General features: G+C 45.5%; 1 protein-coding gene across 1 annotated transcript in view; it reads left to right on the forward strand.

Annotated features, from left to right (window-relative positions):
* Positions 1-19,120, forward strand: part of LOC147610226 (phragmoplastin DRP1E-like) — a 96,724-nt gene that overhangs the window by 34,222 nt on the left and 43,382 nt on the right. Inside the window, exons 7-11 of the mRNA XM_086786543.1 lie at positions 373-463; positions 16,229-16,293; positions 16,430-16,624; positions 16,729-16,848; positions 16,947-17,017. Of these exons, the coding sequence (XP_086642669.1) occupies positions 373-463; positions 16,229-16,293; positions 16,430-16,624; positions 16,729-16,848; positions 16,947-17,017 (542 nt within the window). The remainder of the gene's footprint in view (positions 1-372; positions 464-16,228; positions 16,294-16,429; positions 16,625-16,728; positions 16,849-16,946; positions 17,018-19,120) is intronic.

Genomic DNA, 19,120 nt, shown 5'->3' on the forward strand with positions numbered 1-19,120 from the left:
ACCTTACAACCTTACTCTAGCTTGTAAATGTAGAACCCTCTCTCTTCATCATTGACCTGTCTCCTGCTCTCAAATACCCTAATTTGCAGCTTGGCATCCATGAACAGAAACCCTATATAATTGTTCTGCTTGTTCTCGGATATCTGTTGCAGGCTGCTAGCTCTACTCTGCTTTTATGATGTTCCTACAGTTCGTAAGTTAAATTCTAGATTGGATACAGCTCTCTCATACAAGGCCTGGGAAGCTCTTCTAATCCTTCCATCCCTGGTTCCCTGCTGGAGCAGATTTTAAGATTATTTATTATAATTTAAAAAATCACATTTGTGTATAATGTAAATGGTTTATTGCTAATATTTTTCTTCATGGATGCAGCCAAACACGATCATACTAGCCATATCACCTGCAAATCAAGATATTGCAACTTCTGATGCCATTAAATTGGCCCGAGAAGTAGACCCTTCTGGTACAAACTTTTTTGCTGTACCCTTTTGTCAGTCAACGTAGTAACTGCCTCTCTTGTAATCAGAATGTTATCTTTGTATTTTGGCTGAGATGGAGTCTCTGAGCTGGTTGTCCACGTCCCCACTATGGCCATAAACACAGTACGTTTATGGTATGTCCTTGATTAATGTATGGAGGTGGTCTTGTGATGATTTTTGAAGGCCATTTGAGGGTGTAAGGTCCCCTCACCAGTCTTGAACAGTGTTTCACATATTGTCTGGAACCAAGGTGTGAACGGGTATTTTCCACATAAGAAAGCTAGAGCATTTTACTGGCATGGTTTGGCCTGAAAGATGGCCATACAACATGAGCAGCATGGGATTTTACTCATCAAAGTGACTTATAATATCTATAAGTCAGTGTGTTCACATATCATTAATTATGGGCTGGACATATTATTATTTTTGGGCTTGGACAGGTAGACAAAAGCAGGCGCCTAGACTAGATGAAACTTGGGCATCAAGCCAAGAAAAGCATAAAGTTGATATTTTTGGGCCAAAACTTGGAGTACAAGCCAAAGAAAGCATAAAGTGGATATTTTGGGCTTGGTTCAGCCACTTTTAGCCAAAAAGGGAAAAAGCACTTCAAAAATAGAGCTAGTCGGCTCTATTAAAGCAGGTTTGGGCTGTTTTATCATCATGCGCATCCCTCTTGGAGTTTTCCTCTCTTCTCTTTGCTAGCCGACTTGCTCCAAAGATGCTACAGGGCTGGTCGACTTCCTCCATAGATGCTGACAAGGCTGGCCGACTACTGTAGACTCTCTCTTCTTTGTTGCGCTAGTGGTACAGCACACAGCCCTGTCTTCCCTCTTGCACAGGCCGTATAGAGGCTGCACAGCACCTCCTCTACGCTCTACGTTCACTTTACGGATGGTACACCAGCTATACAGTGGCGTTGCAGCCGTACAGAAGGCGGAACAGGTTTCCACAGCAAAGGGGTATTTTTGGCTGTTTTTATGGATTGCTTATGGACTGTTTTTACGGCTGATTTGAGAGCTCTTTGGGGACTGATTTGAGGCTCAGTTTTGGGGCTGATTTGGGCACAGAGTTCAAGGCAACTTTTGGCTCCGTACCTGGCTGATTTATGGATGGTTTATGAGCTGTTTTTGAGGACTGTTTTGGACAGCTCCTAGAGCTGTTTCTATCTTGGCACTGGATAGAAATCTGGACAAAATCTGTGCTGATGCTTTGTGGAAAATCCGGTGCTGTATGCACCCGCACCTTGGTATCTTGTAAAAGCTTGTGTGTGAATAAAGAAGTTCCTATGGGGGCCCGGCTGTTTCGGCTCCGTGCGGTGTTTTTATATTGTTTATGGTTCTTCCGCTGTGTTTTCATATCTTTGTTGACATCTAAAGTGACTGTCCATTGCATCCGAGTTTCCGTCTGGTTTCATTGGTATCAGAGCTTAGGCTTTCTCGGAAGCAGAGGCTTCCTTCTAACAATGAGAAAGAGAAAAGATCAGAAGTGGGGACTACATTGATGAACAGTTTGGCTATTGGGCTTATGGAAGCAGTCACTTGTCTAGAGCATGAGTAGTTGGCATAAGGATTTATGGATTCACAGAATTTATCCTCAAAGTATGGAGTTAGTTTTATATGTCCATGTTCAACACTTGTTCCATATAGACTATTCTGGATTTTGAATCAAATTTTGTTCAAGCGAGTTATATGGAGCTATAGCTCAAGGTAGCTTATGTGTATGTTGAGGAGATATTTATTTTGGCTTCACGACGAACTGTTGGAAGGTTGGCGATTTCGAGCATGTGATCTATGGCTAGAATGTGCATTGGATTATCCCATAAGTGGAAGCATGGGAAGTTGAAGAGCCATATATAGGCTAGAGTGGCACCTTGTCATAGTCATCTCCTCCGGCCGGTGTTTTGGGAGGTAGCTCACTGGGAGATGGGAGCCCGGTGGAGGGATGCTGCAATGCTCATTGGGGGTGTTCGTGGTGCTCGATGGTGATGCGTCTCCTACGTGCGTTAGTCTTCCGCTGCGCATTCTGACATGGTATCAGAGCCCGGGCATGTGTGTGTTAGAAGTCATCTCCTGTCTATACATATACACCAGGTCCTCTGTTGTGGGTGTGCCCGCCCTTTGTAGGTGTCTTATCATTTTTCCTCACTCCCCGTATTTTCCCCCCATTTTTTTCCTATTTTTCTGTGGCATGGGAGGCAGTCTTGTAGTGGCAGGAGGACCTTGAACCTGGCCGACTTCATCTATGGAGACACTGGAGGTGGTTGACTGCTCTGCACGGGTCGTGGACCTCCTTGATGCTGGCCGATCCCCCCTGCTGCTGGCCAATTGTGCATGTAAGCAGTCGTGGGGTTTTGTGGTCCCGTCGGTTGCCCTATAGCAGGTCGATTGCTGTTGGGGGGCCATATAAAATGGCCCCCAGTCCCGTTGTCATCATTTTAGTATTTCGGGATTCTTTTATGTATATAGAGCATAGTTACATGCCTCTCTCTCTCTCTCTCTCTCTCTCTCTCTTGTGCTGTGATTTTCTGCATTGCGCTTTGCTCGTGTTCCCAGATCTGGTCATCATCTCCGCTGCGTATTTTGACATGGTATCAGAGCCTAGACTCTAGATAGTTCTTGGGATTTGTGTGAGCAAGAGGGGACTGTTGTGTTGCTGATCGATGGACTGTTCGGGACTATTCGGGAAGAGGAGAAGCAAGAGGACGGCGGGCTGATTAGTTGGACAGCTACTTGAAGGTGTAAGTTCGTCTTTGTTCCCACCCATCCACCCTTTTTTAGAGTACGTCCCCGCAATGGCAGATCTGTGTGAGATGGCCGAGAGGCATGTGAAGATCCTGACACTCCCCACGTTCCCAGTGGACCGTCAGTTGGACGGGAACAACTACGGCATATGGAAGGTTATGATGGAATCTGTTCAGGAGTCTTACGACCTCGCTGATTTCGTCGTCGTTGGGGTTCCGCGGCCGGAAGTAGAGGAAGGGGAGTTATCGTCGATCTGAAAGGACCGGGAGGCCCAGACACAGATGTGGGATCGTGTCCGCCAGGGTCCGTTCGTTTCTCTCTCTCAACTGCACACCGCAGGTAATCAATCATGTAAAGCATATGACCCTGGCCAGAGGTATATGCCAGCATTTGTCCTCTCTTTACAACAGGGTATCGTCCATGAAGAGGATTTCCTTGGAAGTACAGATGCGGGTTATGAGCCCTGCAAAGTCATCGATGATGCGGGAGCATATTAACAAGCTACAGGCTCTTCAGCAAGAAGTTCTTCAGGTTGGGAAGGAGATATTGTCAGAGGACATGGCTATAACGTTGCTGTCACATTTGCCCTCTCAGTACTAAGCATTTTACTCGTCTTTGATTACGAGTGGCAGGCTCAGCACCATCACGTGGGAGGTGCTTGTGCCCATGGTCTTGGACCAAGAGGAACGATTCACGAATCCTCCTCAGGGTGGAGGTTCGGAGGCCTTAACTGGCCAATGGTGGAAAGGCCGTAACACGGGCAAAGGGAAGGCTTCATCGGAGAAGTCTTCTGAGAAGAAGCTCGTTACTGACCGCAAGAAACTAAAGGTAGAGAGGACCTGTAATGATTGTGGCGAGAAAGGCCACTATTGGAGGTAGTGTTCCAAGCGGAAGACTGAGAAGGGTGAAGATTCCTCAATAGCAATCATGAAGACTCCGGCTTTTGTGCACCTGGAGGTGATGGACACCGATGTTTCATTTTCTTTAGGCAGGGAGGAGGTTGGAGGATTCTCCGCAACGGATACTCGGGAGTGGATCTAGACAGTGGTGCTTCCAGGCACATGACTCCTTCCCGTTCTGATTTACAGGATCTCTGCAGGTATTCTGGTCACATTCTTACTGGGGATACATCCACTATCCCAGTTCACAGTGAGGGAAGGATGGAGATAGTTTCCGATGGCAGAGGGGGGAAGCATTCCTCCCAGGTGTTGTATGTTCCGTCACTTGGTTTTCATCTATTGTCAGTGCATCAGGTTTGCAAGACTGGCGTACGGGTGGAGTTTGATGAGCATTTTGTTGCTCTCCGAGACAAAGCAACAGGCTAGGTAGTTTGGGAAGGCGGAGTGGAGAATGGAGTTTACAAGCTTTCAGCACTCTCTCTCCCAGGTCCTCAGGTTTGTGATGAGTGCCAGTCTGGTAATGGCCACTTAAGTGTGGATATGCTGTAGGTGCAGGCTTTCTGGGACCAGATGGTGGATAGCTTGCCAGTTGATGGTAGCAGTTGGGAGGAACTTTCCAGTACTGATGTTGGTGGTTCTTGTGTTCGTCAATCAGAGGAAACTGAACAGGTAACTTATGCTCTGATGTCTCGTAGTATTCGGGACAAAGAAACTCCTGTAGATGAGGATGTTCTTTCCACGGGGACCTCTCGGAAAGCCAGGCAGGTGGTAGTTGATTACTTGCAGAAGGAGGTGCATTCTCTAGGCTTTGTGGTTCCGGATTCAGAGGGGGTGGTTCACAGGTTTCAAAAGGCCTTGTGTGGTCTTCAGCAGGTTTCCAGGACTAGGCTTTGCACCGTAACAGGTGTTGATCCTTGTGAGCAGTGTGATGCCTCTTTGACTCAGAAGCAGAATGGTTCATTGATCTGGTTGATGGACACCAGATTGGACGGGAGCTTCCTGATGAGGCAGTTGAGCTCATGGTTGCGGATGACTCTTTGTGAGGCAGGATTGCGTTTCTTGTGGTTTCTGTGGCATGCGAAGGATCATGGACTCTTGTACACAAGAGGGGGATTGATTGATGGAGTTCGACTCCACGGTTGGAGTGACTCAGTTTGGGGAGGAGATCCGGACACGAGGGGATCTACTTCAGGCCCAAGAGCAGTTTTATGGAGCAGTAAGAGGTAGTCATCTTTTGCCTTGTCGATGACAGAGGTAGAGTACCGGGCTGCTTGTGAGGTGGTGAGGGTGCATTGCAGGATTGGGCTTCCACTGGAGGAACCCATGGTCATCCAGAGGCACTTTGTTCGTGAACAAATCGTTGCTGATGACATCTTGCTAGAGTTCTGTTCGACGGAGGACAGTACGGTGGACCTCTTCATGAAGTCGCTATCTCAGGATTTGCTCAGGCAGCACCCCAGCTCCCTGTGGTTGGTTTCACAGCCACGAGTTGAGAGGGGGTGTTAGAAGTCATCTCCTGTCTGTACATATACACCAGGGCCTCTGTTGTGGGTGTGCCTGCCCTTTGTAGGTGTCTTATCATTTTTCCTCACTCCCCGTATTTTTCCCCCATTTTTTTCCTATTTTTTTGTGGCATGGGAGGCAGTCTTGTAGTGGCAGGAGGACCTTGAACCTGGCCGACTTCATCTGTGGAGACACTGGAGGTGGTCGACTGCTCTGCACAGGTCGTGGACCTCCTTGATGCTGGTAGGCCCCCCCTGCTGCTGGCCGACTGTGCATTTCAGCAGTCGTGGGGTTTTGTGGTCCTGTTGGCTGCCCTACAGCAGGCCGACTGTTGTTGGGGGGCCATATAAAATGGCCCCCAGCCCCGTTGTCATCATTGTAGTATTCCGGGATTCTTTTGTGTATATAGAGCAGAGTTACACGCCTCTATCTCTCTCTCTCTCTCTCTCTTGTGCTGTGATTTTTTGCATTGCGTTTTGCTCGTGTTCCCAGATCTGGTCATCATCTCCGCTGCGTATTCTGAGAGTGTGGTCCTGGGCGGCCCAGGCGTGTGTGGTCCTGGGTGACCCCCTCGCGCCTCGGTGGCTTGTGGAGCTCGAATTGAGGGAGGGTGTTGGAAGGTTGGCGATTTCGAGCATGTGATCTATGGCTAGAAGGTGCCTTGGATTATCCCATAAGTGGAAGCATGGGAAGTTGAAGAGCCATATATAGGCTAGAGTGGCACCTTGTCATAGTCATCTCCTCCGGCCGGTGTTTTGGGAGGTAGCTCACCGGGAGATGGGAGCCCGGTGGAGGGATGCTGCAATGCCCGTTGGGGGTGTTCGTGGTGCTCGATGGTGATGCGTCTCCTACGTGCGTTAGTCTTCCGCTGCGCATTCTGACACGAACCTGGCAAAGAAAAGCTAAGTATACTTTGATTTTTACCAAGTTGATGCTTTTTGCCAATATTTTGGAATTTTGTACATGTTGAACTCCCTTGCTGATGCAAGTGGAGAGTGTTTCTCATGTCTATCTTGAGATGTGTTTCAGGAGAGTTCTTTTCTGAAAGGCGTTTTCGTTGGAAAACATTTTGATTTTGGAAAAGGCTTCTCTATGGTTTTGATGAATAGTTTATGGTTTTGGTCTTGTGTATTGGAGGCTTCTAGCAGTATGGGATGCTAGAATTGTCACCTACACAAGGATCTCATATGGAGAATATTCTAGTTTGTATGGGACGCTAGAATATGTCGCATATGCGATTATAAAACTATGAATTATTTATCAGTATCATGGATTGGCTGATTCTAGTCTATGAGGTGTTTTGAAACCAACATGGAAGGTATTCTATGCTCGTATGTTGGTCAAAGATATGCAGGGCTGTCCTCGACAACAAAGTGTCAATTGAGCTTCCCTGGCTTATGTAAACATGGGCTTATTTTGGCGACTTTGCAAAGAAGGATTTCTCACATCAATCATGCCCATTGTCATGGCACATTCCTTTTGCATGTATGTGGATGGATCCCCGGAAGGTCTTCGGTGTGAGCCCCCAGTGACATGTCAACAGGAGTTTCTCTCTTTTTCATGTATGTGGATGGATCCCCGGAAGGACTCCGGTGTGAGCCCACTGACATGTCAATAGGAGTTTAGATCTTTTGCATGTATGTGGATGGATCCCAAGAAGGACTCTGGTGTGAGCCCACTGACATGGCAAGAGAACATGTGTAGCTTCTGAGGCTTGACATGACAGAACATGTATGGCTTGTGAAGCTTGACATGACAGAACATGTGTCGCTTCTAAAGCTTGACATGGCAAGAGAACATGTATGGCTTCTGAGGCTTGACATGACAGAACAGGTGTGGCTTGTGAGGCTTGACATGACATAACATGTATGGCTTCTGAGACTTGACATGACAGAACATATATGGCTTGTGAGGCTTGACATGACAGAACATGTGTGGCTTGTGAGACTTGACATGGCAAGAGAACATATATGGCTTGTGAGGCTTGACATGACAGAACATGTATGGCTTGTGAGGCTTGACATGACAGAGCATGTGTGGCTTATGAAGCCTGACATAACACAACATGTGTGGCTTATGGAGCCTGACATGACAGTACATGTATGACAGATATAGCCTAACATGGTGTGCTTTTCTTGTAGAACATGTATGGTAAATGCAGCCTAACATGGTGTAATTTTTCTCAGCACTAGCAATCCCGGTGCTCACTTCGTACTTTTGTTTTGGGAAGGATTCAGCATCCCTGAACATTCAGAAAAGCGGCTTATGGCTTTATGGATATTTTGGACACAATTGGCTCTTGTGCATGTGTTTGGTTATTATCAGAGTTATTGACTCAGGATATGGAAATAATTTCTTGATACGGTTGGCTCTTGTACTCGTATCTAAGTTTGGATTGTGGATTTGGAATACTACTGATGGGCAGTGGATCTGCTATATTTGAAGGATATTTCAATGGTATCAGGCTTATACAGTTGCGGACAACTGTCTTATAAGATGGAGGGGATGTCACCAATTTGTTCCCCTCACCAATCTTGAGTAGTGTTTCACATACTGTTTGGAACCAAGGTGTGAATGGGGATTTTCCAGAGAAGAAAGCTAGAGCATTTTACCGGCATGGTTTGGCCTGAAAGATGGCCATACAGCATGAGCAACATGGGATTTTATTTATCAAAGTGACTTATAATATTTATAAGTTAGTGTGTTCACATATCATTAATGATGGGCTGGACATATTATTATTTTTGGCCTTGGACAGGTGGACAAAAGCAGGCGCCTAGATGAAACTTGGGCATCAAGCCAAGAAAAGCATAAAGTTGATATTTTTGGGCCAGAACTTGGAATACAAGCCAAAGAAAGCATAAAGTGGATATTTTGGGCTGGTTCAGCCACTTTTAGCCAAAAAGGGAAAAAGCACTTCAAAAATAGAGCTAGTCGACTCTATTAAAGCAGGTTTGGGTTGTTTTATCATCATGCGCATCCCTCTTGGAATTTTCCTCTCTTCTCTCTGCTAGCTGACTTGCTCCAAAGATGCTACAGGGCTGGTCGACTTCCTCCATAGATGCTGACAGGGCTGGCCGACTACAGACTCTCTTCTCTGTTGCGTTGGCCGTACAACACACAGCCTTGTCTTCCCTCTTGTACAGGCCGTACAGAGGCTGTATAGCACCTCCTCTACTCTCTACGCTGACTGTACGGATGGTACATCAGGTATACCGTTGTGTTGCAACCGTACAGAAGGCGGTACAGGTTTCAACAGCAAAGGTGTATTTTTGGCTGTTTTTATGGACTGCTTATGGACTGTTTTTGCGACTGATTTGAGAGCTCTTCGGGGGCTGATTTGAGGCCCAGTTTTGGGGCTGATTTGGGCACGGAGTTCGGGGCAGCTTTTGGCTCCGTACCGGGCTGATTTATGAGCTGTTTTTTACCGGGCTGATTTATGAGCTGTTTTTTGAGGACTGTTTTGGGAAAGTTTTGGACAGCTCCTAGGGATGTTTCTATCTTGGCACTGGATAGAAACCTGGACAAGATCTGTGCTGATGCTTTGTGGAAAATCCGGTGCTGTATGCACCCGCACCTTGGTATCTTGTAAAAGCTTCTGTGTGAATAAAGAAGTTCCTAGGGGGGGCCGGCCGTTCTGGCTTAGTGCAATGTTTTTATATTGTTTATGGTTCTTCCGCTGTGTTTTTCATAAAGACATCTAAAGTGACTGTCCATTGCATTTGAGTTCCCGTCTGGTTTCAGAGTTTATCCCGAAAGAGGATTAATGCTGTGGTTTAATTTAGTGAGGAGTTGTGTCTTTAGTGAGGAGTTTATCCCAAAAGAGGATTAATGTTGTGGTTTAATTTTTGGCCTGCCATGTGTTATGTCCCACTGGATCATCAGTCTCTGGGTTATATGATGAGGTTAGGCTTTCATCTATAGAAGACTCTGAATGGGATCCTCTGTAACTATTTGGCCCTCCTAGCTCTATTTCACATAATGAAATCCATGCCTGGACACCAGATAGGTGGAAGAAGACATGGGGACAGGGTCCATAAGGATTGATTAAGAAAAAGCACCATTCTTGGTCAAAAAGCAAGAAAAAGCAAAAAGTCAAACAGGGTTGACCACAAGCCAAGGGCACCATTGGAAAGAGGAGACTAAGCTGGACCAAAAAGCTAAAAGCCGCTTTCTCAAAGAGCAACTCTAGGGCCAAAAAGCAAGGCCCTGAAGTTGTAAAAGCAGAACTCAAGAACTTTGACTATTATTAATAATATTTAATAAAAAGACAAAAGCAAAGAAAGCAAAAGCATTACTTTTTGGCAAAAAGCAAGGCTTCCCCAAGTATAAAAGAAGCATGAGCCTCTCTTGAGCATTAAGTTGAAGAAGAACCTCTTCATTGCGTTGCCATCTTCATTCACGTGTGGAGATTATCTTCTTCATCATCATCTATGAACCAAATCATGGAGTTTTTCATCACTACTCGCTGATTTCAAAGTGCCTCCAGCAACTGCAATGCCACGTCACCATCTTTCCGTGCGATTGTGCGGATCCGTACAGCTATACGGACTGTACGGACAGGAAATTTCAAAAACCCTATAAATTTAAGAAACTCTAAAATTGCTCAAAAAACCCTAAAAATTGCTTTTTATCGCTCGAAAACCATTAAAACAGGTTTTATATCAGTTTTCTTGCCAGAAAGAGCTTCTCTAAGGTTTTCATCATCAACAAGGCTATAGGAATTGTGGAGATTATTCATGGGATGAACGAGTAGATTTAAAGCTTGGACATGGAAGCTTGAACTTGAGCGTAGACATGAAGAACTTGGACATAGAGCTTGGGCATGAAGTTGGGATATGAACATGGAACACAGAGCTTAGACATGGAGCTTGGATTTTGGACTTGGACTTGGACTTGGATTTGGATTCATTGGACTTGGGATCCGTTGGATTTGGATATTGGACTTGGTACTAGCCTGGTGAGAGATACTTGTGGTGGGTCATTCCCGTGGTGTGCTCGACATCAGAGATCTTGTGCGTCGACATCAACATCGACTTGGATATCCTACATCGGCATATTTGTTTGTTTTGTATTCATTGATTGTATTGTTCTTGGCCAGCGTGCCCGTGGATTGTTCCTGAAAAAATTCCTGAAAGGGGGCGGGGCCTGTTCCCCGCTCAATGTGGTGTACTGTGCAAGATCCCCATTCTCTTTTCTCTCTCCCATCTCTTTCTTTATATTTTTATCTCTTGGACATGTGGTTGAGTCTGTCACTGTCACTGCACGCCCCGCTGGGCTTACAGTGGTATCAGAGCAAGATTTCTCTTGAAGAAACTTTCTTGGGGTGACAGAGCCATGTCGAGATTAAAGAAAGACCGTGGGCCTCATGAAGGGAACAACCATGAGGTTGTTACAGAAATTCTTGTTGGGAATCACGGCCACGACATTAGAAGAGTACCATGACTTTCAGCAGTTCAGGCGACCTCTCAGAGATGAAGAATTTATTTCTTGGAGAACCAAAAGAGAACATGAGCAAAGAAGGGCTCAAATGTTTGCAAATTTCATCAAGGATTAAGCCATTAAAGCCGAAGGAGTTGAAGCTGCTAAAGCCTATCTTCGAGTCACCATTGCAGAAGGATCTAGAGCTACCTGCTCTATTTATCATGGAGGAGACAAGGAAGCTACTCCTAGGCCTACTCTTTTAGATGTAGTTTCTTCAGGACAGGTAAGGGAAAGCAAGGCAAAGAAGCCAGAGAGATCGGAAAATTATCAGATTGACATCATGCCAGGAAGTTCGACAAATGGTTTGCAGCGGTGCTTAGCCCATTGCATGTTTCGACAAATAAAGCCATGGGATCTTTGTGGAACAAAGCTGAAACAGAATCCTTTTGAAGCATTGAGACTTTATGCTAGCAAAGGATTAGTGTTGGATATTCTAGACCTTTTTTTGTGGTTAAACATGATGAGATTGCATTGGAGCAGTCTTGAACCAAGCAGGCCATGTTGTGGCCGATGAATGTCTAAGCCAACAAGGAAGCAGATGCATTATCTCGGAGACCCTTGAGCCATGGGGTTTCTATGGGTTACCATATGGATTTCACTTTGATTAAGGATCCTTATGCTACCAAAGAGGATTTCAAAGATATTTTGGAACAGATTGCAGAATAGAAATTTGGTGACTTTTTATGTCATCAAGAAGAGTTTTCTTATGATACAAACCCAGGTCATGTATAACACAAGGACTTGAGGCCAAAGTAATGGAAGAGTGCCATGCTTCTCCATACATGGGGCATAGAGACACCTTGACTACACTTAAAGCTTTGGAGAGCTACCTTTTGTTTGGTTTGCTAGAAGGTCAAGTTTAATCGACAAACACCAGTAAGATTCTTGCACCCATTGAATGATGTATGGGAGAATATTGCTATGGATTTTATCTTTGGACTGGGAATGATGGTATATGACCCTTTCAAGATAACAAGAAGATCAACCATGTATGTCATGAGTTGGACCTTTCAGATCATTGGAAGATATATAATGTTTTCCGTGACAGTTTACTGAAACCATGTACAGGTTATCCTCAGAGGAACTTGTTTTGAAGATCCACCAGGGGTGGAAGATCCAGAATAGATTGTGTTTCATTCTATGAGAAAAGGAGAAAAGACAATGGTCAGAAAGTTCCTCTTGGAATTAAAGAGTTATTCGCTGTTGGACGTGAATGGATGCCAGAGGAGTACTTCTAAGACTATCCAGATATACTTTGAGCTTATGAGCATTGAGGAAGTGGTTGGTCGAGAATCGAGATGTATTTGAAGTACAGATATGAATGTCTTGCGATCAAGACAGATTCAAGAGGGAGGGATCATACCTCTAGCCCTCTTCACTGTATATATATTGGACTGGAATTGATCATTATACTACTTATAATGGTTATTTGGACATGCTCTAGTTTGGGTGGCAATGATCGAGAAAGCCCAAGGAGCAAGATTTATATATGGACGGCAACTAAGCCAGAATGAGATTTGTATATGGGAGGTAACGATGCCAGATGACCCATTGGATGGCAACGATATCCGAACGAGATTTGTATATGGGAGGCAACGATGCCAGATGACCCATTGGATGGCAACGATGCCAGATATATTGGATTTCGCAGTCGGGCAGTCATTGCGATCAGATGGCCCAGATGACTGTATTGGATTTCATAGTTGGGCGGTCAATGTGACCAGATGGCCCAGATGACTATTGATGAACTCTCGGGCGGTCCGAGTGACCAAATGGCCTTGAGGAAAAGTTTGAGCGGTCCTAGTGACCAGATGGCTCAGCATGGTTTCGATGAAACCAGACAGGACAATCCATGAATAGGAGAATCATTACTTGTGCATTGCATATTGATGTATGTCTGAATTTCTTTGACTTTGTGTGCTGTTTTTGCTGTATGGACAATGCTTGGATTTATGGCATGTGATAGTCCACTAGGCTCTAGACTACCTGGCCAGTACTTGGAATGCCGAGTAGATGCGAATGATGCATACTTGTTTGTTGACTAGCTTGTGTTTAGTTTTTGCAGGAGGTAAGTATGCATTTATTTTATCTAACACATGTGACAGGCCATGAAGATGTACCATCAAGAACAAGGACATCGGTCAAAGAAAAGGCATTGAGATAATGCGAGATGAGCAAATGACACCACATATATGGGGAAAGACCAAATGCATAAGCTCACCAAATGAGACTAGTACCTTCAAACATATGGAAGTACTTCATGTACTTGGAACACACGGATATACATGGAACATATGGATGTGCTTGAAACACTTGCAGTCCGCAGTTGAGGATAACTGCGATGTAAGAGAGAGGGAATGTAACTATTTGGTCCTCCTAGCTCTATTTCACATAATGAAATCCATGCCTGGACACCAGACAGGACATGGGGATAGGGTCCATAAGGATTGATTAAGAAAAAGCACCATTCTTGGTCAAAAAGCAAGAAAAAGCAAAAAGTCAAACAGGGTTGACCACGAGCCAAGGGCACCATTGGAAAGAGGAGACTAAGCTGGACCAAAAAGCTAAAAGCCGCTTTCTCAAAAAGCAACTCTAGGGCCAAAAAGCAAGGCTTGAAGTTGTAAAAGCACAAATCAAGAACCTTGACTATTATTAATAATATTTAATAACAAGACAAAAGCAAAGAAAGCAAAAGCATTACTTTTTGGCAAAAAGCAAGGCTTTCCCAAGTGTAAAAGAAGCATGAGCCTCTCTTGAGCATCAAGTTGAAGAAGAACCTCTTCATCGCGTTGCCATCTTCATTCACGCGTGGAGATTATCTTCTTCATCATCATGTATGAACCAAATCATGGAGTTTTTCATCACTACCTGCTGAATTCTGAGTGCCTCCAGCAATTGCAATGCCACGTCACCATCTTTCCATGCGATTGTGCGGATCCGTACAGCTACGGACTGTACGGACAAAAAATTCCAAAAACCTTAAAAATTCCAGAAACCCTAAAACAGCTCAAAAATCCCTAAAAATTGCTTTTTATCGCTTGAAAACCATTGAAACCAGTTTTATATCAGTTTTCTTGCCAGAAAGAGCTTCTCTAAGGTTTTCATCATCGACAAGGCTACAGGAATTGTGGAGATTATTCATGGGATGAGCGAGTGGATTTAGAGCTTGGACATGGAAGCTTGAATTTGAGCATAGACATGAAGAACTTGGACATAGAGCTTGGGCATGAAGCTCGGACATGAACATGGAACACATAGCTTAGACATGGAGCTTGGATTTTGGACTGGGATTTGGACTTGGACTTGGATTTGGATTCATTGGACTTGGGATCCATTGGATTTGGATATTGGATCTTGTACTAGCCCGGTGAGAGATACTTGTGGGTCATTCCCGTGGTATGCTCGACATCAGAGATCTTGTGTGTCGACATCATCGACTTGGATATCCTACATCGGCATATTTGTTTGTTTTGTATTCATTGATTCTATTGATCCTGGCCAGCGTGCCCGTAGATTGTTCCTGAATAAATTCTTGAAAGGGGGCGGGGCCTGTTCCTTGCTCAATGTGGTGTATTGTGCAAGATCCCCATTCTCTTTTCTCTCTCCCCTCTCTCTCTTTATGTTTTTATCTCTTGGACACGTGGTTGAGTCTGTCACTGTATGCCCCGCTGGGCTTACATCCTCTTGGGTATAAAGTGACTTTAACAGGGAGGGTGAGTGTTAAGTAGTATCCTTAAACCTGGATGTTGGGCTCTAGTGGTCTGAGACACAGGTTTGGATTCAGAGCTTGGTTTGATGTTGGCCTAACCACATGCTCAAGGGTGCTGTAGGAGAAGCCTCCCAGCCATATATTTAAGGCAAGAGGTGATTTCCTTTTGGGTTGCTTATGTGGTGGTTCCCTTTTGTATGGGAGAGATCAGCAGGATGGATGTTGGTAGACCAAAAAACCGTTTAATGATGAATGGGCTGAAATTTGATCAGGGTAAATTCAAATTTGAGAATTTCTGGACAATGGTCAAATTCGGCTCATTGTGGTAGACCAGCAGTCTCCCGCCCGGGGGGGGGGGGGGGGGGGGGGGGGGGTGGCGCGCGGGGAATTGCCTTTTTATATAGCACCCAATCCTCTTGGTTTCCCCCCTCAGCCCTCAGCCCAATATAGCAGCTATAGGGAGCAGCAATTGGAGTCCAGATTCAACCAGAAACCAGCATCAAATTAGGATCAAAAGCTTTGTGCTTCATTCCTGGTAGACTGTTAGGAATTGAAATGGCAGTGTAGCACACTTTTGGTAGTGGTTTATGGTTGTTGATGATGTTCTCCAGATATCATTGCTAACGGCCGGAAACGGTTCTCTGAAGTGACTGTTGCCTTGGGGTGTGGGCCCTCTGCCTGGGGGATCGCCTTGGCGGTGGAAGAGTGAGCACTGTGTCTGTGACATGCTGGGGGTTGCGGCTGCCAACAGTCTGCCACCCCTGGTCCGGCTCCCCTTGTGGTGAGGCACCACCTGAGGATTTTTTTTTTTTTTTTTGGGGGAGAGCGAGAGAGAGAAGAGAGAGAGAGAGAGAGGGGGCTGTTGAGGGGAGGGCAGGGCGGGGTGGGGGCTTTGCACCTGAAGCCTCGGCCATTGGGGCACCGAAGGTCCGAATGCCTTGGGTGTCGCGGTGTAGTGCTGGCAAAAGGTGTCCATCTGGTGACAGGTAAAGCACTAGCAAGTGTGAGCCGTTTGTGTATGCTTTTTTAAATGTTTAGGCATTCATAAGGAATGGTTATGAAGGTGAGAACTATGGTACGTCGGAAGAAAAGGGTGACTGTTGTCCATTTCATTCTATATTTGCCAAACTAAAAGCCCCAACCCCCCCCCCCCCCCCCCCACCCGGGAAGAAAGTGTGAGCCGTTTGTGTATGCTTTTTAAAATGTTTAGGCATTCATAAGGAATGGTTATGAAGGTGAGAACTATGGTACTTCGGAAGAAAAGGGTGATTGTTGTCCATTTCATTCTATATTCGCCAAACTTGCTAATGTTTTTGGTAGACTTTTTGCTAGTAGGGGTTCACAGCTCTAATCATGGGTTTTCCAAAAGTGAGGTTGTTTTTTGTGTGTTGAATGATCTTGTGCCTTGTGCAGGTGAGCGCACTTGGGGTGTTTTGACAAAGCTCGATCTAATGGACAAGGGCACCAATGCGATAGACGTAAGCTTCTTTCGTCTCGTGTATCATTTGTTGATGTTGCATTTCGTAATGTAATTGTCAACCTTGTTTGCTCTCTTGCTCCAAAGAAAGAATGCATCACCAAAACACAAGATTCAAAATGCATAGGTCCTTGCAGGTGCTTGAAGGTCGTGCATACCATTTGAAGCATCCTTGGATTGGAGTTGTCAATCGTTCACAAGCAGACATAAACCGAAACGTTGACATGATAGCTGCTAGACGCAGGGAGCGTGAGTATTTTGCAACCAGTCCTGACTATTCACACCTAGCTGGACGAATGGGCTCAGAGTACTTGGGAAAGATGTTGTCAAAGGTGGGAGTGCATTGAACTCATGTTGGAGTGCTTTTTTGCCAAGGATTATACCCATCATCATTGATTTTGAATGTTCATGAAAACTCAATTTTTGGTCCTTGCAGTATCTAGAGGCAGTGATAAAGGCACGCATTCCAAGTATTTTATCATTGGTGAATAAAAGCATTGATGAGCTTGAAAATGAAATGAACCAGCTAGGAAGACCGATCGCTGTTGATGCAGGGGTGAGAATTTGGATGGCTTTGTACCACTGATGTTTAAGGAGCAGGTGGATGGATAATTCAAGTATGGATTTGAATTGTTCACTTTTCCATATGTGCAGGCACAGCTTTACACTATATTGGAGCTTTGCCGAGCTTTCGATCGAGTGTTTAAAGAACATCTTGATGGAGGGTACTCACTCAAGCTTCGTCATTTTAATCTTTTTTTTTGAAAAGACGGGAAGCTTGCTCAAAGGGATGATTTTCTCTTCAGGAAATTTTGTCTCCGCATCTGATTGAAACGCTACCTTTTCTTGTGTAAAAGCTAATGCGTGAAACTGAAGGTGGAAGACACACTTTCCTTGAAGGAAAGGAAGGGGGTGGGGTGGGCGGGGGGGGGGGGGGTGTTGGGGGATAGTTCTATCAGCATATACCATCTGATGATCTCCCATGTTGTTTCCTAGATCAGCAAGAAGCCTCCGATAGTGGCTCCCTTGGAAATCGAAGCTTGAAAACAAGGCCACTAGTGCCTGCCCACAAGGGCCCTCGGCAAGACTACGTGTGATCCGCTATGTCCGTGGCTGGAGTAAGCTTCTTGGTCGAGGTCTAGACCACAATGAATCAATAATAACCCAAGACTCACTTATATAGACTTAGTCACAGGGGACGGAAGGGATGAGTGCTTGGAACGGAGGGACGCCAAAACGGGACGGACCGGCGACGGGGACGGCAGGGGACGGACGGATGTCCCCTAAGAAGCGTCACTCACACGGGACGGGGACGGGGACGCCGGTGGGGGACGGCAGGGAGCCATTGCGCGTTTTTCTGCCGTTGCGCTCGCCGTTTCTAGCCGTTGCAGTTGCCGCTTGGCCGTTTATGGCTTGGGCCTTGGCCTTGGGCCTTGGCCCTTGAGCCTTTGAGGCTTGGCCCTCTCTCTCTCTCTTGCCCTTGAGGCTTGCCTCTCTCTCTTGCATATCTATATAAGAACAAGCACTACAAGGCTACAAGCACACACAACTTTCAAGCTTGGCTTGCTTCTCTCTCTTGCCTATCTATATAAGAACAAGCCTCTACAAGGCTACAAGCACACACAACTTTCAAGCTTTCAAGCTTCTTCTAGCTTCCAACTTCCAAGTTCCAAGCCTCTCACACAAGGCCTCTCTCTCTCTCTCTCTCTCTCTCTCTCTCTCTCTCATAGTACCTTACTTTTCCTCATAGTTGTTTCAGTTTTAGTTAGTTGTTTAGTTGTTTTTAGCTTTTCTTACACAGACATTGTATCAGATCCACCAATTGTTGTAAACTTTTTGGTCTTATAGGTCATTTTGGCCTTCTGAAGACGTTAATATATCATTTCATTTCATTTCTCACTCAAGCCTCTTGAGTCGTGAGTCTTCGAACTTCCAAGCCTCTAGGCTCTCGAGTGGCTATTGGTCAGCCCAGAGTTTCATCACATCGATTGGAGATTGAGACTGGAAGAGCAGCACGGATCCCCCGAGAGGAGAGGGTATGCAGACTGTGCAGAGAGGAGGTGGAGAGTGAGGAGCATTATGTATGCAGATGCAGAGCATATACAGCCATCAGAGAGAGATATCCCATTTTATTCAGAGAGCCACATTCCCTATGCCAGATCTTTGAGGCAGCAGACCAGCGCATACTGGGGAGATACATTCTAGACATACAGCGCCACAGAGAGACATTATTACAGGTTCAGACAGCTCCAGAGGGGGGGCGACAGACACAGATTACTACATTTTTTCAGAGACCCATCCCCCTCCCAGCCCCTACACGGCAGGGAATTACTCTCCAGAGAGCAGAGACACTTAGAGCCCGCAGGAGACAGAGGACACCTGGCTTTCGGACACCACGCCTATACCAGAGAGAGATGACAGAGATCAGAGCTCAGTTTCACAGAGAGGGTGTGGAGCGACTGGCTCGCTTCAGAGCACACCCAGGCATGTTCTTCAGGGAGTTGTGGACACCCCCTTCACTGATGTATACCATTTTATACCCCCAGTATGGTACAGGATGGAGCTAGCTAGGTTGCATATCATGATTGTATACTCCATGCATATAGCTTTGCATTCTCCTAGTAGTAGAGCTCCATCCCCTGCACACCCAAATTCAGCTTTTTTTGTTTAGTACTTTTTCATTTTGTTGGGATGACAGAGGATACCCCATACAGGTACTCCGATTTGTCTCATAGGCCGAGTTTGGTCTTTTCGAAGACGTTAATAAAATCTTTCTTTCTTTCTTTCTTTCTCTCTCTCCCTTTAAGCCTCTTGAGACTACAACAGAG

The sequence above is a fragment of the Cibotium barometz genome, chromosome 49 (genome assembly GCF_041138505.1).
Source record: "Cibotium barometz isolate CiBa-2024 chromosome 49, ASM4113850v1, whole genome shotgun sequence".
In the NCBI taxonomy this organism is placed as follows: Eukaryota; Viridiplantae; Streptophyta; class Polypodiopsida; order Cyatheales; family Cibotiaceae; genus Cibotium; species Cibotium barometz.